The sequence below is a fragment of the Triplophysa rosa genome, linkage group LG3 (genome assembly GCF_024868665.1).
Source record: "Triplophysa rosa linkage group LG3, Trosa_1v2, whole genome shotgun sequence".
In the NCBI taxonomy this organism is placed as follows: Eukaryota; Metazoa; Chordata; class Actinopteri; order Cypriniformes; family Nemacheilidae; genus Triplophysa; species Triplophysa rosa.
In genome coordinates, this window is record NC_079892.1 from 13,782,718 (window position 1) to 13,801,475 (window position 18,758).

An 18,758-nucleotide genomic window follows, 5' to 3' on the forward strand; every position below is an offset into this window, starting at 1 on the left:
CTGTAGTGACCCCATGACACATCTATGTGGTTCAGTATGGTTTTACTACAAATAAAACCAAAAAACTATGGGTAATAAAGATGGTTTCAGCAGCAAGAACATAAACAAACATTTTGGGTCCGATAGACGCCCGCAAATAATCAATAACTGTTGAGTATTTTTTATTTAATTTAATACAATGACTATACAATAACATACTAATATAAATTGTTATAACCAAACACAGACCGGGAGTTAACTTCGGGTCAGGCGCGTGTGTCCGGTGAAACCGTCTATAGTAAGGAAACTGCTGCACTGTTTGCTACTCACTCCCTTTTTTGTCTAAATGTATGAAATGGATGTTCTTGGTATATGTCCTGTAACAGTTTTTTGTTATTTTCAGAAAATGAGAAGATTACAAGCTTGCTGGAAGCCATCAAACAAAAAAACGTAACTCTGGACTCGCTCAGATATGCCTCAGATACTCCTTGTTCTAGCCCGTCAGGTACGCCGTATCATAATTATCGTTCAGCGTCTACTCAAAGCTGTTCACATTCTTGGACCGAGGATTATGCGTTTCTATAGCAACAGTAACAACGGCGAAGTTAGCATGATAACTTTTCTAAGTCCGTGCTTTCGTTTAGTAAACGTTTATTTTGTACACATTAGTCGAAATTTGGCAAAATCAATATAACAAATTATTAAACGCAAACATTACGAAATGACTGCGTAACTACATTTTACTCCTGGAAGCGCAGCCATTTTTTATGGTTCTGCATGTGGTTGCAGCTAGCGGTCATGTGGTGCAAGCCGTCAATCTCAGCAAGCTCCCAGCTTACATCTGTAATTACAAGCTCTACGAGGAATTGAACGCTTTTTACACGTTGAATTCGTGTAATTGTGGTAAATATGGCATGGCGTGAACTTACCTTTAGCCTGCATCTGAAATCGCATATTGTCAGAATAGGAAGTTGCGTTAGATGAATACATTCAGGAGATACTACATCCGTTATGTTTTTATGGTCAGGGGTAAAAAAAAATCCTCAGGTTTTGTTAAACATACAATTTAACCATAAGGAAACCTTTATTAGTACCTTTATATATTTTTTAATTATTACGTTTTTGGATTTGGTGGCTCCTCAGCTTCTGTGGCCTCATGGGATAGAAAAGTGTCCATCTGACACAAATCGAGAATCGCAGTATTTCTCGCGTAATGTTTTTTGGAGACTTTAGGTTTCAGACATACTATTGACACGAATTTGGCGTACTATCTAGCATGGACGTAGGCGATTTTGGACGCAGCGTTAGACAAACACAATCTTACGTAAATTCGTAACTATTTTACTAGGTGGCTGATCCATATGAATCCGAACAATCTCTTTGTACGTTTTAACAAGATTTGCTTTCACAGCAGTGACGTTAGTTTTTTTTTATAATGATCGTATGTTTTGGTACAATTCACATTGTACGAATTCATACAAATAAAAAACGGTTCCGAATCCACGTAAAATCAGATTGGCTGGACACACTCAGATTAGTCACCATCAATAGCAGAATTACACCGTAATGCTCACGTATTTGTTGCTTTTATATTTTATTTTATTGATGAATACAAAACCACTGTAAATCATGTAGTGATGGACTTTGCTGACCATCCACATTCTGTCATCATACAGCTGCCTCACATCAGTCAACTAGTAATGGTCACCCTGAACCCGTAAATAGCTCACCCGACAACCTTCGATTTGAAGACCCTCCACCGCTGGCTCCTCTCAAAGCTCCATGCCAACCCAAGGAGGTGTCTCCCGTCAGAAGGGTCACAAGCCTGCAGGCCAGCGCCCCACCCAAGGATCACCCTCCAGGGCTGAATGGACTAAATGGCAGACCCAGAGTGTGGGAGAGCATAAACCAAGAGGAGTTCGCTCAGCATTTTCATCAGTCTGTACTGCAGTCCACTCAAACAACACAACAGAGACAAAAAGGTTATTTATACATTTATTCCATGGGCTTTTTTCAAATTTGTTAAAAAATGTATTACATTTTTTTAGAATTTATTTTTTGTAGTCTTGACTCAAAAACCCTCATGACAAACCCCCATTTACAACATCATCCATATGTGGTCTAAAATCACAGATTACTTGGATTATATGGGTTTTGGCGCAGAGTTATAGCTTTTTTGTTTTTGTTTTATTTAGTTGTATTTTTAGATTTTTCGTTTTTATCTTCATTTTAGTTCAATTGTTAGCTATTTTACATGCTTTTGTCATTTTATTATTTATTTGTTAATTTCTTATGTCGCAATATAAGATTAATACATTTTTATTTTAGTTTGGTGTATTATCATAAATTTAGTGCCTTAAATTTATTTCAGTTTATTCTGCAAACATTTAGCAACATTTACATTTTTCGTTTACTTTGTTTTCCCCAAACATTTTAGGCCAATATTATATTTGATTATTAAGTTTTCAAAGTTTTCATTTTAGTGTATGGAACCAAATGTCCAAATTAGAGTTATTGTAGTTTTAGTAATGTCAATGTCAATGTCAGCACTAATTAAATTCAACCTAGGTTGACCAATGTGCTGCACAATTTTACACATGATTAAAATACATACACAAAACAGATACAAGCACAAAAATAGTTACAGAAAGCCAGGTCAAAATAATATGTTTTCAGCAGAGACTTAAAGGTGGAAAGTGATGGGTCTGTTCTTACAGAAAAGGGCAATGCATTCCAAAGTCTGGGGGCAGCAACAGTAAAGGCACGATCACCCCTAGATCTTAGCCTAGACTTTGGGATACATAATAAATTCTGGTTGGAAGATCGAAGAGGAACTGTGGGCCTATACTGTATTCAGTTAAAAGGTCAGATAAATAAGAGGGAGCCAGACCATGTAATGCTTTAAAAGTTAGTAACAAAATTTTTAAATCGATTCTATAGTGAACAGGCAACCAGTGTAGAGAGCGTAGAATTGGAGTGATGTGCTTACGTTTATTTGTACGTGTTAGTAGTCTTGCTGCTGAGTTTTGAACTAATTGTAGGCGGGATAGGGCTGAGTGGCCAATCCCGTAATACAAGGAGTTGCAGTAGTCCAATCGAGATGTTATAAAAGCATGGATGACCTTCTCAAATTTTTTACTAGATAAAATAGGCTTGGCTTTAGCCAGTAGTGTAAGATGGAAAAAGCAAGACTTTATCAGCATATTAATCTGTTTATCAAATTTAAGAGCTTCATCAAAAATAAAACCTACATTTTTAACATAGGGTTTTTTACAGAAGGTCCAATCCCCTAGGTTAATATTTGGAGTAGTTGAGTTCGGCAAACCAAACACTATAGTTTAGGTTTTATCCTCATTTAGATTTAAAAAGTTTAAAGATAACCAGGTTTTAACATCAGACAGGCACGACGCAAGTGTATTCAAGTCGATTGAGGTTTGCTTTAGGGATAGATAAATGTGGGTGTCGTCAGCATAACAGTGGAACGACAGACCATATTTCCTAAAGATAGAGCCCAAGGGAAGCAAATATAAGGAGAAGAGGATGGGAGCCAAAATGGATCCCTGGGGAACGCCGCAAGAAAGGGGAGCTACTTCAGAGGCAGAGTCACCTATCTTAACTTTAAAACAACGATTTGTAAAATATGATTTAAACCAGTCTACTCCACGCCCCGTTATCCCTACACAGTGCTCCAACCGTGACAGCAAGATTGTGTGGTCGACAGTGTCAAAGGCAGCTGTCAGGTCAAGTAGCACTAATATAGAGAGATTACCAGAATCACCATTTAATAACACATCAACCTTTAAGAGAGCAGTTTCGGTGGAATGATATTTTCTAAAACCTGATTGAAAAACCTCAAAATTTTTATTAGCATCCAGAAACGTTTGAAGCTGCCGAAAGACTACTTTTTCTAAGATCTTAGAAGTAAAAGACAAATTAGAAATAGGTCTAAAATTTGACATAACAGTGGGATCCAGGTTTGCCCTCTTCAACAGAGGTTTAATGCAAGTTAAAAAAAAGACAGAATATAAGACGTACGATCTTGATGACCGCTATATTTACATCCATTTATCCAAAGAATGCAAAATTGAACACCGCGTCCCCAAAATGTTCTCCTATATTGAAAACCCACCTTCTATTTTTAGTTTTAGTAGTATTTTGAATTACATTTTCTTATTGAATTTGTGATATGTGCTTTTTAATTGATTTATTTGTATTATTTAAATGTTCATGTTGCTATATAAGTTTAATTTATTTTTATCTTAGTTTTGGTGTTAATTACAGTTTTTGAAATAATATTCAGGGCCAATATTTGATTTGATTTCAATTAACAGAAATGTTTTAATAGTTAATAGTGAACAAATTTATGTTCTTTCCTCATATAACAATCTACGTTGCGTTCACTATGTAGTATGTAGTCAATGGACTCGACTGGACTAGACTTTTCATCGGAGGCACATGCCTTGCCTGAAGTTAACTTCTGGTCCGTGTTTGGTTATAATATGATAATTTATTTTAATTTAAGTTTATATTCATTTATATTCATAATTTCTTAAATGATATATTAAATTAACTCAACAGTTATTGATTCTTTGCAGAGGTCTACCGGAAGGTACGTTTAGGCCACATATCATTTGTTCATGTTGTTGCCGCTAAAACCGTCTATACAGATCTTATAGATACTTATAAATACATTGTTGTGTATTTTTCAGCAGGTGCCACTGTAGGAACCGATGAGCAGTTTGATAATGCATCGCATCAACCTCCAGGTCTCCAGAAGGCATTCAACAAACCCCCCCAAACACAGACCAATGGCCACACCCTCAATATACCACCCCATAGAGACTCTCCAGGTGCGAGCCAGGACCTTTCAGATGAAGAGGGCGTCAGTACGGATGAAGACGATGAGGAGGAGACTTTCAGTCCCAGGTGGAAAGGAATTGAAGCGATATTTGAAGCATATGAGGAGTATATAGAAGGTGGGTTTTCAATATAGGAGGACATTTTGGGGATGCGATGTTCAATTTTGCATTCTTTGGATAAATGGATGTAAATATAGCGGTCATCAAGATCGTACATCTTATATTCTGTGTCGTTTTTTTCACTTGCGTCACCTGTATTGGTATTATTATGCAATTACTGTGAATCATGTTTTTTTAATTCTCCCTTTGTCTGTCAGAGAGAAGTTTGGAGCATCAGGTTCTCCAAAGCGAGTGTAGACGTCTTGAGACGCACCATTACAATCTCACGCTGACAGCCGAGCAGCTCTCTCAGAGCATGAGGGTAAGATTATACTATTTTGTGCAGTTATTCGGTTATAACCTCATTGAGGTCACAGTCGTGGTTTATCGCAAATAAACCACGGCCGTTTAAGCGATCCGGACTATTGGAAAAGAGAACCTGAACATCAGGTTATAAACTGCAAAAAACAGAAAATTGTTCAGTCACTACGGTACGATCTAGAGAAATGCATATTTTTATTTTCTCATTTTTAGGATCTGTTGGCGCAGAAGCACAATCTGGCATTAAAGCGAGATCGTATGCAGGCCGAACTGGAGCACTTGAAGAAATGCCTGGCACTGCCCCTGTTTCATTGGCACAGGGGATATTACAAGAGACCCTCACCCAGGTGACCTCCCTCGACCTTATGTTGTACCACTGAAACTAATGGACGGCGAGGATGAGGAGGGAGAGGACAAAGCTATCGCTCAGTGTCTGGTGCCAATGTCTGATGCCTCACTGTGAAATTCAGCACTGGAAACTCACCCACCAGATACAGGATCTGAACAAAACAGGCATCTGAAGAATATAAATATCTATTACTTGACCCAATCTGATATTTTAAAGATCATTGCCAAGAAGGTGCAGAAAACCAGTCCCAGGCTAGAGATGGAGACCTAATGGCATTATTCCCCGTGTAAAAGATCTTGAGACAATTAAAACTGACTTTGGATCTTTCGTGCCCTAAGAAGGGGATGAGTGGCTAAAATATTTTAATATTTATACAGTTTCTTAAAGAAATGTGATTGTGTAAAATACGAATATGTCAAAATCACATTTTATATGTTTTTATTTTTAATGATTGATTATAAAAGGCCTGTCATTTGGAATATATAAATATTTCGATTTTTTTTGTGGAGGGAAGATGTGTTGGTGGGGTACTGCTGGTCAGAATGTTGAAAATATCTGGAGGAATATTTGGGTGTATTACGTTGGGAATATTGGTTTAGTTTATTAACCCTTGTAGCACTCTTTAAACAATGTTCCCAGTCTTTTTATATTCACTTTGGCATTAATCAAAACTCAAGTCTTTCACTGTCGAATACACATATAGGCACTATAATAAATATGGGTAACACAATACTATTATTACATAACCGATGTGTTAAATATTTATGTAATAATGCTTGTTACACACTTTTTTTAATGAAAATTATTATCATTGAAATGTCTTGTCATTTGGCCAAGATTATATATCGTCAGCCTAGCTGCCATAGAAACAGGTTATGCATTTGTATACTTGGATATTAGTGCCACAAAACATTCTCCAGCAGCACCTACTGTAAAAAAAGCCCAAACAAACTTATTTATAATGAAATTAAACTGCACTTCACCGGGTGATAAACACTTGTTTCGATATTTACGAATTTCCCAAATTTGTAACTTAAGGACATGAAGGTCTGTAGTTAGTATTGCAACTTTATAATGGTTAAAAAAGAATGAAGTATGGAAATTTATCTATTTGTAGGAAATTAAAAGGAATGGCCATAAATGGTTGTGGCAAACAAAAACAAGTAAAAAAAATAAAAACTGTGAATTGTTTTTAGTTGTAATTTTTAGCGGAATGAAATGTAAGTTAATATATTGTTTGTTGAAAGTAGAAATGCTTATTTATATTGGTATTACTGCTAAAAAGTCTTGTTTGAAAAGGTTTTATTTCTTGCCATATTTTGTCTACAAAATAAAATTCTGTTCGAGAAAGTAAAAGATGTGATTTAGCTACAACTGTAACACAATCTTTCAGTTGGTTCTTGAGCCTATTTGAATAAAAAAAGAAAGAAAATGTACATTTTAAAGCTCCGTCTCCTTGAATGATTCAGATAAAAAAGGATCCGCCAGATCCCATTTCAGAAGTTTAACACACCTGGTTTTTGTTTTTATCGGTTTACGTATTTATTTTATGTTTTGGTTAAAATATTATAAAGACTATTGTTCGTAAAAAAGTCAAAAGTACCTTTAACATTTTGGAACCAAAATAGAAGTTACTAAAAATGTTCATAGACCCTCTGGATATTCGTTTCTTTTAATGTTTTTTCTCTAAATTATTGAAATTATTTAGACAAAATTATAGAGATCATACAGAATGTGTGTCCAAATATAAATGTCTTAACAAAACTATTTTTTTCACATTTATTTTGATCAAATAGAGAAGGAAACTTGGTTAAAAGTGTGTGCAGACCAAGATATCAAGATGGATATTTTCAAGTTGTTTAACAAGAAACCATAAATATGTAAAAAAAAATCATTTTGCATTTTTGTTTCCTTTCAGCTAATAAACAACCAGTGTTTTCACTGTTTGGCCCTCCTGCTTCACGCTCATAATATTTCTACTCCACGTTGCACCTGCAACATTTTTTTAATCACAAAACTTCTTTATCACCTGTCCTCAATTCACACGTCTTCGCTTCATCTGGTTCTGCAGGTCTTTCAGGTCCTTTGTGATGTTGTGGGAAACAACGCCTTGAAGCGCTTTCATTAACCACCCATAGGTTGACATTTGCATTTACTCGCTTCTTCCTGTCTCATCCAGGATCGATGAAAAAAAGTCTTGCTCTTCTTTGTGCACTCTTAACATCACCCTAATAACAGCTGTTGTGCACAGTGCTTGAAATGGTAAGGTCCAGTAAACACACATGATCCTTAAATCCTTAAATGCACTGTACATTAAGTTATTTTTCATAAAAGCATCTTCCAAATGCATATGCAAATGAAGGTGGGTGATTTTTTTTGCAGCATCAGTTGTTCTGGTAAAAATGTAGGTTAGTTACATGGTCATTTTTTCTTCTTTTTTGGACCTTACTCGCAACGTGCAGATTTCATGCTGTCATTTAAGAAAAAGGGGGCCGTCCTGCGTGACATGCAGTATAGCTGTATGAACATCCCTTTTTAAAAAGTACAAAAATTACATTTAGTCTCTCAATTAATTAAGCTTAAAGAATGATGTAGAAGAATCACACATCTTTGTAATCCTTTAAGCAGCACAGTTGTCACTCCTTAAAGTGATAGTTCACTCAAAGATAAAAAAATTCTGTCATCTTTTATTCACCCTCTTGTTATTTCAAACCTGTTTGGCTTTCTTTCTTCCGCAGAACACAAAAGAAGAAATTTTGAAGAAAGTTGGTAACCGAAGAGCACTGGCACCCATTCACTCTTCTATTGTATGGACACAAAACCAATGCAAGTGAATGGGGGCCAGTTAACAACATTCTTGCAAATATCTTTTGTATTCTGTGGAAGAAAGTCATACAGGTTTGAAATGACAAGAGTTGGTGAGTAAATGATCACAGAATTTGTATTTGTGGGTGAACCATCACTTTAACAGCTAGAGGGCGGGCATGCCCTGAAAAAAGCCCATTCCCAAAGTGTCCAATCTCGGATTGGACATCTCGGACTGCCCGAGGGGAGAGTTTATTAACAGCAATCCATGCGTTCCTCCGTCATTTTCACTGTAATTAATGTTGCTGTCTTGAATATCCATGTTCTTGTTTCTCCAAACCAAATTTCATGATCAGCTCTCCAAAACTTGTCGTGGGCTAATTTTTCGGTCCAACTCCGAATTTCACCGTCACTAAAACCTCCAATATCTGTGTTAAGCTAAACATCACATGCTTCAACATCAAGATCACATGCTGACAGTAAGGCGGATGCACTGACTTGACTGTCTGCTAACAAATCTACTTTTCAACGTATGTCCCATTAAATAGTCGGAGGAGGAAAACCCAGCCAGTGCACAGGAGAATCCTTCGCCAGGTTGTCCATCACACTGTCTATATGTTCCCAGACTCCAACGAAACACATCTGGGTCAGAAGGTTAAATGCAAAGGGTTAAGTCCCTCTACATTGACCCCTTCAAAATAGTTAAGGAGCTCAACCCTGTCACCTTTGAGTTTAAGCTTCCAACTCACTACCGTATTCACCCAGTTGTCCATGTTTCTCACTTAAAACCTTACCATGCCCCTTTTCCTCCTTCCACAGAGCCTGGCAAAGAAGAGGAACTCCCCTGCCACAAGTCGAGGAGGAGGAAGGCATCTTCAAGGTCCGTGAGATCCTGAATTCACAATGTCGGGGTGGAAAGCTTGAATAACTAATGGACTGGGAAGGCTATGGTCCTGAGGAACAATCTTGGGTCCCACAAGATGATATTGTGGATCCTGCTCTACTCTCCGAGTTCCACAACTCTCATCCTGACCAACCTTCCGTGTGTCACGGAGGTCATCCACCTCTGTGTCGGGGTCCTAGGCCCCCAGGAATACTGTCGGTCACTGTCACTTTAGAACTGTAATGGCGGCTCCGTTGACGTACGATGCAACGGCCAAATGCGGGGTCAGAGGTGTAAAGTGTACCTGAAAACCATACTTAATATAAAAGTACAGATACCTTGCAGTGAAAATTACTCCATTACAAGTTACAAGTCACGAATTCCAAAACGACTTGAAAAAAAGTCTTCGAGTATCTGATTTTAACAGTAATTACAGGCGGGTGTCCGATTTCTCTTAGCCGTTGTTGATGTTCAAATCACCAAAACAAACACGCCCCTACCCCCATCTTTCGCTTTCGTCAGCGCTCGGCTCGGCTAATGTCCATCCTGTGCACTGTGCACCTTACTGCTGATTGGCTACAAGGTTGTTTTGGTACTCGGTCCGACTCCGTTGTCTAAAGCGTAATTCAGAAATCGGTTACCCCGCCTTTAAGTATTTTCCTCATACTGAATGTAGCAGCACTAGTCCTCAACACTTAAGAGACATGTCAGTGAAAACCAAGAAACCTGATTCTTGAGGAGAGCAATCGCATCATCGCATCAAACTGAACACCTCGAAATTGCAACAAATCAAGGTCCACTCCATAGCCTACGTCTATTACAAACACCCAAGTCTCAGTTAAGTTCAAGCGCTCATATGGAAACCAATATCCTTCAAAATGGTCTCTTCAGTAAAACGGATAAATAAAATAATGTTAAGTTAAAGGGGTCATATGGCGCGAAGACGTGTTTTTCTGTATCTTTTGTGTGTTATAAGTTGCCCATGCATGTATTAGACACGTAAAATTGCACAAATTAAAGTGTGAGAACAAAGGATGCATTCTATCTAAAAGCGAATGCTCGCCCAGACCTGCCTGAAACGCCTTGTGTAACCACACCCCCACAAATCTACGTCAGTTCGTGGTATGAGTTGACTAAGACCTCCCAAATGTATACGCAAGTAAGGTGGGCGTACCTGTCAGTACAATTGCTTTGGAACCTGATGTTCCAAATATGGTAAGAGGCGTTACATTTCTCACACGCTTGCAGTATTCGACCAATCACTACGCACTGGTTAACTGGCCAATCATAGCACACCTCGCTTTTCAGAGCCATGAGCTTTGTAAAAAATCTGCGCGTTTCAGAGAGGCGGGGCAAAGAGATACAAACATGCACGGTATGTGGAAAATACAGCGTTTTTGAACCTTAAATCGTGTAAACACATTGCATTACATTCTAAAACAAACGATAATATTCATTTTAGCCGTGTCATATGACCTCTTTAAACTACAAAAGTCGAATCCTTTTTGCACTGGACATGCAGATACTTAAGTAAAGTAAATAATTACATTTACTCCAATACTTTACACCACTGTGCGCGGTCTGGGCCCAGATAGAACAGGTGCGTGATCTGGAACACATCTGCTGTGTAAAAACATATGATAAAGGAAGTTTGAAATACATTCTAAGTCATAAACGTCTTACAGAAATCTGACAGGACAGGAAACATATCGCAAATGAGGAAACATATCGCAAATGAGCAAACGATTAAAAACGTATGTCTTGCAGATGTAAATGCAGACATCAGATAGGCCTTTGTGCTATTACGGGGTATGGTGCGTTCAAGACACCAGTTCGGACTTGGGATATTTTCCAACACAAACATAAGTAACGTCTAGATCTAGTAACAATAAAAGCATTTATAGCCTACCATTAAAACATTACAACTATTTGTTAACATATCCTAATATATATCCTAAATCCGAGGTGAGAATAGTATTTATATGGTAACAAACAATTGAAAAACAAGATCCGTACACGAGTCGCACGGACCGTATTTCAACGTACGTTTCCGCGTCACGCGCTGTAAAAGCGTTGCGTTTGACGACGCGTCAAGTCGTTTAACTTAAACTGCGTCTCACAATCCCTGCGCTCCGCTCCATTTCACGCGCATTTCGTGTGAGCTCTCTCACCCCTGACTGTTTAATATAAAGCTCAGGTGAGCAGCACCTGCATCACGTGACCCTGTATTCCCAATGCAAGTTATTCCAGGCGACAGTCTGTTTCACCGGCGCGCACCTTCCGTGTTTCAATGTACCCGCTGAGCGCGAACTGCTGGGAAAACCGACAGCCTCTGTTTCATGTTTAAAGTGCATTTGCTAACTTCACGAGAAAGGCTGTCATACCTTTTGATGAGAGGATTCACCAAAGGGCTGCGATGTGGCGGAGTCTTGCGATTCTGTATCTGACATGCATAACCCCAACCAAATCTCTTGGTAAGACTGCTTTATAATTCTATCTATCTATCTATCTATCTATCTATCTATCTATCTATCTATCTATCTATCTATCTATCTATCTATCTATCTATCTATCTATCTATCTATCTATCTATCTATCTATCTATCTATCTATCTATCTATCTATCTATCTATCTATCTATCTATCTATCTCAGCATTTCATGCACTCGAGCTGGACTCCACAGGTTTGTGCAAAATCTGATTTGATCTGTTATGTACAAAAAGTATTTTGAAAAAATATTGTCTGTTTGCATGTTTGAATAGAAACGACAAATTTTCAGTGTCGACTTAATATATAAAACTCAGTATGTATAACATTCGTTACAGTGTATGTTGTCTGAATGAAATGGTTGTACTGTAACTTCCTCCAGCACTCTTGCCTCCCTAAGAGAAATCGCTCTATTCTCTTCCTCACTATTGTAAGTCACTTTGGATAAAAGGGTATTCTGAATGCCTAAATGTAATGCCCAGCCTTAACTTTGCATAGCTTTCACACTTAGAGCTAAAATACAGGTGTTGCTTGTCAGGTTGGTTTTGTTTGGTGTAGCATGCCTATGTTTGTCCAGCAGAATGAAAAAAACAAAAGTCAGCCTCTGGTGGGAACTTTGTACCTGGAAACGGCTTTAACACAGCTGCTTCTGTTTAATGATTGAATGAGGATATTGGCTGCTGAACAATAAACGTACTTTACCATTACACACACACCCACAGAGAGAGAGAGAGAGAGAACTTGTGACAAATGCCATAGTTACTATGTACAGTAACAACAGTATGAAGGTGTTTATGCGTATGCTAAGGTTTAGCGTAACACTCCTCTCTATAGTGTAAATGTCAAATGTCTTTATTAGCGTAAAGCTTTCTTTCTCCTAACCTTTTGTCATGATTCTCAAATCACTCTTCCGGTTCAGTAAACGCATTACATTCTTTTTGTTTGTGTGTGTTGTGTGTTTTACAACAGTGGAAGGACTAAGAGAGTAAAGTGAGGACATTTTTGCCTGTCCTCACCTCCCTATTCAAATGTCTGTGTGAGGGTTAAAACTTGGTTTTAGGCTAAAAATGGCCATAAAATGAGCAATCCACGGCTGTAGTGTTCTTTCTCACACAATAACCCTCGTGTCATTGTTTTCCCAATTCTCTTTTGCTGCAGTCCTGCACGCCTGACCTCAGATTGGTCATGTTTACATTTATGAGGCATTTTTATTCGACGCTTTTTTTAGAGGTGGAGAAAAATGCATTCATTTCACAGAATTGTTGAACAGTGACAACCAAGGGCATGACTTTGATGCAGGACTAGCTTTTTGGTGGCCGGTAGCAGATTGGAGAAGTGCTACAAAATCCTGTTTGAAAAGTCATTCTTTTAGAAATTTGGCACAGCATCGCACATCGCGTTAAAATGTTTCGCATGAATATATTTTGGGAAAGGGCGATCGGACTACAGGATCCAGCTACAGGAAGGAATTACAGGTTTCTTTACCTGCTTTGAATAGATGCAAATTTAAATTGATCACATGTTAAAATTCATGTCCAAGCTGGATAGCTTGCGTAGCCTGAATTCTGACCCGTGGCCTAAAACCCGGTCAACATTTTTTTATAACTGCATTTCAATATTATACCATATATGTGTAAGCAAACAAAGAACATTGTATCCAGACACGTGGAATATGCAGCGCCGTTCAGCTGTGCGTCAGAATGTTTCTTTCGTCTCTTCTGAGATTAGATACCCTTCCAAGTCTCAAGCAAGGTTACGCTAATAAAGAAGTCATTGTTTTTAACATTGAGTGCCACGTTGAAAACCTGTACAGGTGTACTCGTTTCATACTTTTCTACTCTAATCTCGCTTATGAATTGTGCCTTTATGAAAAATCGCCCAAAAAACGTTGGTCATGTAAAAATGCTAAAACTGAATCTTTATCCACTGTATCCAAAGATCCGCTGTGTAACAGCGCTCCAGAGTTCAAGCATGATCAGAATCAAACTGTGATGGGAACGCTCGGTTCCAGCGTGATCCTCACCTGCACAGCCTTCATGGGGTTCAATAACACAAATTCAGACTGTAAAGACCCCCTGGACTGGATGAAAGACGGCACACCTCTTACCAACTACACCGTCTACCCTCAAGAAATAGAAGGCTGGTGGGTATATGCATTGCAATATTCTGAATACATGCACCTTAAAGTTTTGGTTATTGCAATTTTATCATAATGCAACACTTGATTACAAATCAAAGAAATGCAGTACAGTTTATAACTAATCCTAGTTTACGGTATACTTTAAAGTAAGGGTGAAACAATATACCCGTATTGAGAATAACTGATATTAAAAACCATGATTATTGAAAATTATTGTTTTTCTAAGATATTATTTATTTATTTATAGATATTATTTATCATGATAATATTGTGCGTTATTTTGATAATAACGGTGTAGTAAAAATATTGCCCTCCTGCGTATGTCATTCATTGGCATTTTTTATTTAATTTTATGTTAAAATGTCCCAGCTATAGGTAATACCTTTAAACAATAAGGCAAAAAAGAAAAAAAATACAACTTGCAATACACACAATTCATTTGTCGTGCACAGGAAATTTGCATACTGTGTATACATACTGTATTGTACAAATAGTAATAGTATTTTATTCTGAACATAGCTATTTATTTTGTTTTTATGAAATATTTGTTTGATGTGTTATATCAAATGGTTGCCACATTATAGGTTAAAGATGCCTGATAGCATTTTTTTTCTATAGATACAATGATAGTGTTATGGTAAATGCTTTTGGCCATGATAATGGCATAGTTAAAATCTGATACTGTAACAGCCCTATGCCACAAAACCCAGAATAAAAGATTTTATTAGAATGTATTATATATATTAACACATCACCGTATTTTTATTAAACAGTAGTTTAAATAGTACTGTTCTGTATTGTCATGTCCGACAATTCATGACTTGGACAAAGCAACATTTGTCCAATTTATAGTAATAGTTAATGGACCAGTGTGCGTTTGATCAGAAATCATGTGCAGATGAACAAATGTCGATCTACATCTTACAGGTACACAGATGAGGGTCATATCATTGACAGCAGTAAACTAACAGTGACATTGAAAGATAAAGCCGATTTTGGCGTCTACTCCTGTGTGGTGCGAAACAGCACAGCACAATTCAACATTCAAGAATACAGTAAGAGACAAACACTTTGATGCATTCATTTGAACACTTATCATGCTGGAATAGGTCCATAAGGAAACTGCACAGTTTTTGTACATTTTCAGTGTGAATTGTAAATTTTAATATGGTGAAAGATGTTAAAAATATGATAGGGGATAATGGAGGTAGAGCTGTACAGATTCTGTGGAATTCTGTTGAGTTTGTTCCCACGCATGCCTATGATTTACACTTATGAGATGTCTATAGACCTCTTTGGATGATGTAAACAGCACTGGTTCAACGCTGATTCAGAGGAACTTCCTGTTTCAGTTAAACAAACATTTGAGCAAAATACTACTAATAAATAAAATTATTTATTAAATTACACACTTTTTTGTGTGTTTAAATTTTGCAAAATGGTCTATAAAAAAGTTACATTTTTATCCCTGTATTCCATAATCCAGATATATCACAAATGTTAAACCAAATATTATATTATTACAGTTGTCAAATAATTTCAAAGCATTCAGTGCAGTTTTTTCCCATGACACACAACATAAATGATTAGACAGTTATGAACATAGAGCACACAATAACACAATCAAGGTTATTAATCAATGTTTGTCCAATGTTTACTCAAAGAAACCCCAAGTCATACAGGGGCTGTGGTGGCAACGGTGGTGTTGTTGATAGTTCTCACTCTCTCAGCGGTGGTCTATTCCAAATGCAGACTCAACTTCAAACTCTGGTATAAGAACATATACGGGGATTATGAGCTCAATGGTTAGTTCACATTTTATTAAACAAAAGCATAACGCCAACTTTCTCATGCATCATTTTTTATAATTCAGTGTTTTGAGCTTTTGTTCTTTCCTGTTTCTCAGATGGCAAAATGTACGATGCCTACGTCTCGTATATCAACGATGACAATGACCGGAAGTTTGTCAACTTTATTCTGAAACCACACTTGGAGAACAAGTACGGCCACAAGCTTCTGCTCAACGACACAAACATCCTTCCTGGAGCCGGTAAATCATCCAACCATAGACAAATCTTAAAGGGACAGTTCACCCAAAAAGGAAAGTCATCATTTACTCACCCTCTTGTCATTTTAAACCTGTATGACTTTGTTTGCTCTGCAGAACACAAACGAAGATATTTTAAAGAAAGTTAGTAACCGATTCACTTCTATTGTATGGACACAAAACCACAAAACCAAGTCAATGGGGGCCGGTTAACAACATTCTTCAGAATATCTTGTTTTGTGTTCTGCGGATGAAAGAAAAGAAAGTCATACAGGTTTGAAATGACATGAGGGCGATTAAACGATGACAGAATTTTCATTTTTGGGTGAACTATCACTTTAATAATCAAAGGATTAAAATAGAATATATTCATCGCTACATAACTGTGATGGCTGATATGCAAATCAGCAGTCACAAATTTTTCAAATGTCTCGTCCGCAGAGCCGTCCGCAGAACTACTTATGAACATCAGTCGCTGTCGACGATTAATCGTGGTGATGTCCCAGTCGTACCTGGAGCAGGAGTGGTGTACTACGAACTTTAGGTCAAATCTACCACATAAACTTTAAAAATTATGTGAAAAATGTTTAAATAAAACAGTGCAATTTTGTAACATTACAGTTTTTTTAACACTATACATGAAAACCTTTAAAAAGAATAACAGTAACTCTTTTTAATGTTAAAGTGAGAGTCCACCCAAAAATCTTTTGTTACTCTGCTGAACATTAAAGAAGATATTTTGAAGAATGTTGGCAATCGAACAACATTGACCCCCATTGACTTCCACTGTATGAACACAAAACCACTGAGACATTTCTCAAAATATCTTCTCAATTCGTCTTTTACGTTGTGTTTCACCGACGAACGAGTCACATACAGGCGTTGAACTACATGAGAGTGAATAAAAGATGACAGAATTTATATTTTTGGGTGAACAATACCTTTAAATGCTGTAATGTATCGTTTCAGACAGGGTCTCTGGCATTTGATGGAGCTGTCAGGAAAGCCCATTTTCATCATTTTTCAGTCCCAACAGCAGCAAATGAGCCAAGCCATCATTCAGCAGCTGAAACACCACCAGTCTCGCATCACGACTCTCACCTGGGGAGCACACTCTATAGTGAGAACCTCACGGTGCTCTGTACACTCTTACACGAGCACCCGAGTACACTTCATCTATCTCTCGTTCTTCTTATAGACCCGTTCTTCAGGCTTCTGGAAGGCTCTCGCTTTAGCAATGCCACGTAAGGTGACGTTTCACCGCGAATCTGCGGGCGATCCGCAAACTTTAATGCAAGGCGATGAGGATCCCATGCTCACGCAGCAGCCTGATTACCTGGATTGCACACCGGACCCAGATCCAGCAGGAGACCTGGGTAACAATAAACCTCATTTCAAATGTGCAACCAAACGAGTTTATCTTTATTAACTGTCATGACAAGAATGATAGACAGCATACTTTACATTTTATTTCAACGTAGTCTATACATGTTTATCTCACAGGTCTGCGTTTGCCTATCTACAAGACACTGTCCACCAAAGCTCCAGTGCTCCCCGCGGGTCCAGAAGCGATTACTGAACCCCGGGCTCCTGATATAGATGTGTCTGACCTTGGCTCTAGAAACTATGCCGCCCGCACAGACTTTTACTGCCTGGTCTCAGAGGACGATATATAAGACACTCCTTCGATGTTGTCTCTGGTCACTTTTTGTCGGTAATTTTGTTGTCAGTATGTTTTCATGTGTTTAACCAGCAATCTGCTCTATATCACCGTGTGATTTTTTTACATTTAGAATATGCACATTTCTTTGTTTTTATGCAAAATGTTTAACAGCATTTCTCGTGCAGTCATTGCCATTTCTGTTCTGTATACATTTTAATAAAATTGTAATGACTGTGGTTTGTGTAAGGTTTAATTTGATCATATTTGCAATGAACCGTAAATAAAAATTCAACATAAATAAAATGTAATTATACTATAAACATCGACAGCTTAATTAAATCTATGTCCCTACATTTAGCGACTTTTCGGACTCCTTTTTTTAAGTGCATACAAACAACAACAAAAAGTAAAGAATATCTTTTAGTATTTATTCAGCTGTATTAAAACAGCATGTAAGGAAAGAGAATAGGATGAAAGCTAATCAGACGTAAAATGTCGAGGCTAGACAGAGTGTAAATACAAGCCTATTTGTTTAATATTATTATTAATATTTGTTTACTATGTATTTTGTTTTATTTTGTTTATTTTTGTTATGCTGGTATTTGGATGTTATTAAGATTTTTCTTGTTGTTTATTTGGTATTTTGTATCTTCTTGTTAAGCAATAAAAAAAGAATAATAAAAAGAAAAAAAAAGAATGCAAATACAACGCGTCACAAATATGATAATTACGTCAGCGGACGATGCCCAGTCTATTTCACAATAAAAGCTACGCATTGTAAATTTTGTCTTTATCACAATCACTGTTTTAAACATAAATATATGTTTATTATTTAATTGATTAATGATTTATTTACTTACCTTTGCGTGTGTTGGAGTCAAATAATGTCAATCTGACCCTCACGAAAATAACATTGTTTTTTGGGGTAAAAGTGTAGTAACCATGTTTTTTTTTTGTATATTCGTTACTATTGGCAAAATCATATAGTAACCATGTTTTTCTTAATTATTTGAACTGTTTGTCGTGAATCGGCATAAGATAAGAAGAACGTGTTGAACACTGTTTTTTACAGATGGTTAAAGAATTGGAGCTTTAAAATGGTTGCACAGAATTCTGACCAACTCT

General features: G+C 37.3%; 2 protein-coding genes across 4 annotated transcripts in view; both read left to right on the forward strand.

Moving 5' to 3' along the window:
- gse1a (Gse1 coiled-coil protein a) overlaps nucleotides 1-7,074 on the forward strand; it is a 33,643-nt gene extending 26,569 nt beyond the window's left edge. The window contains exons 12-17 of one of the 3 annotated variants that reach the window (XM_057329791.1): nucleotides 227-277; nucleotides 383-484; nucleotides 1,656-1,961; nucleotides 4,692-4,955; nucleotides 5,156-5,259; nucleotides 5,472-7,074. In XM_057329791.1, the coding sequence (XP_057185774.1) occupies nucleotides 227-277; nucleotides 383-484; nucleotides 1,656-1,961; nucleotides 4,692-4,955; nucleotides 5,156-5,259; nucleotides 5,472-5,609 (965 nt within the window). In that variant the 3' untranslated portion in view covers nucleotides 5,610-7,074. Of the gene's footprint in view, nucleotides 1-226; nucleotides 278-382; nucleotides 485-1,655; nucleotides 1,962-4,688; nucleotides 4,956-5,155; nucleotides 5,260-5,471 lie in introns of all 3 variants that reach the window. The other 2 variants (XM_057329790.1, XM_057329792.1) reach the window with 2 other exon arrangements.
- A 4,384-nt stretch (nucleotides 7,075-11,458) lies between these two features.
- On the forward strand, nucleotides 11,459-17,869 carry sigirr (single immunoglobulin and toll-interleukin 1 receptor (TIR) domain). The gene is made up of 9 exons (XM_057329827.1): nucleotides 11,459-11,769; nucleotides 13,722-13,926; nucleotides 14,851-14,978; nucleotides 15,588-15,728; nucleotides 15,830-15,973; nucleotides 16,412-16,514; nucleotides 16,940-17,090; nucleotides 17,169-17,346; nucleotides 17,474-17,869. Exons 1-9 carry the CDS (start codon nucleotides 11,712-11,714, stop codon nucleotides 17,644-17,646), a joined length of 1,281 nt encoding a protein of 426 aa, XP_057185810.1. The 5' UTR covers nucleotides 11,459-11,711; the 3' UTR covers nucleotides 17,647-17,869.
- Nucleotides 17,870-18,758: the final 889 nt, after the last annotated feature.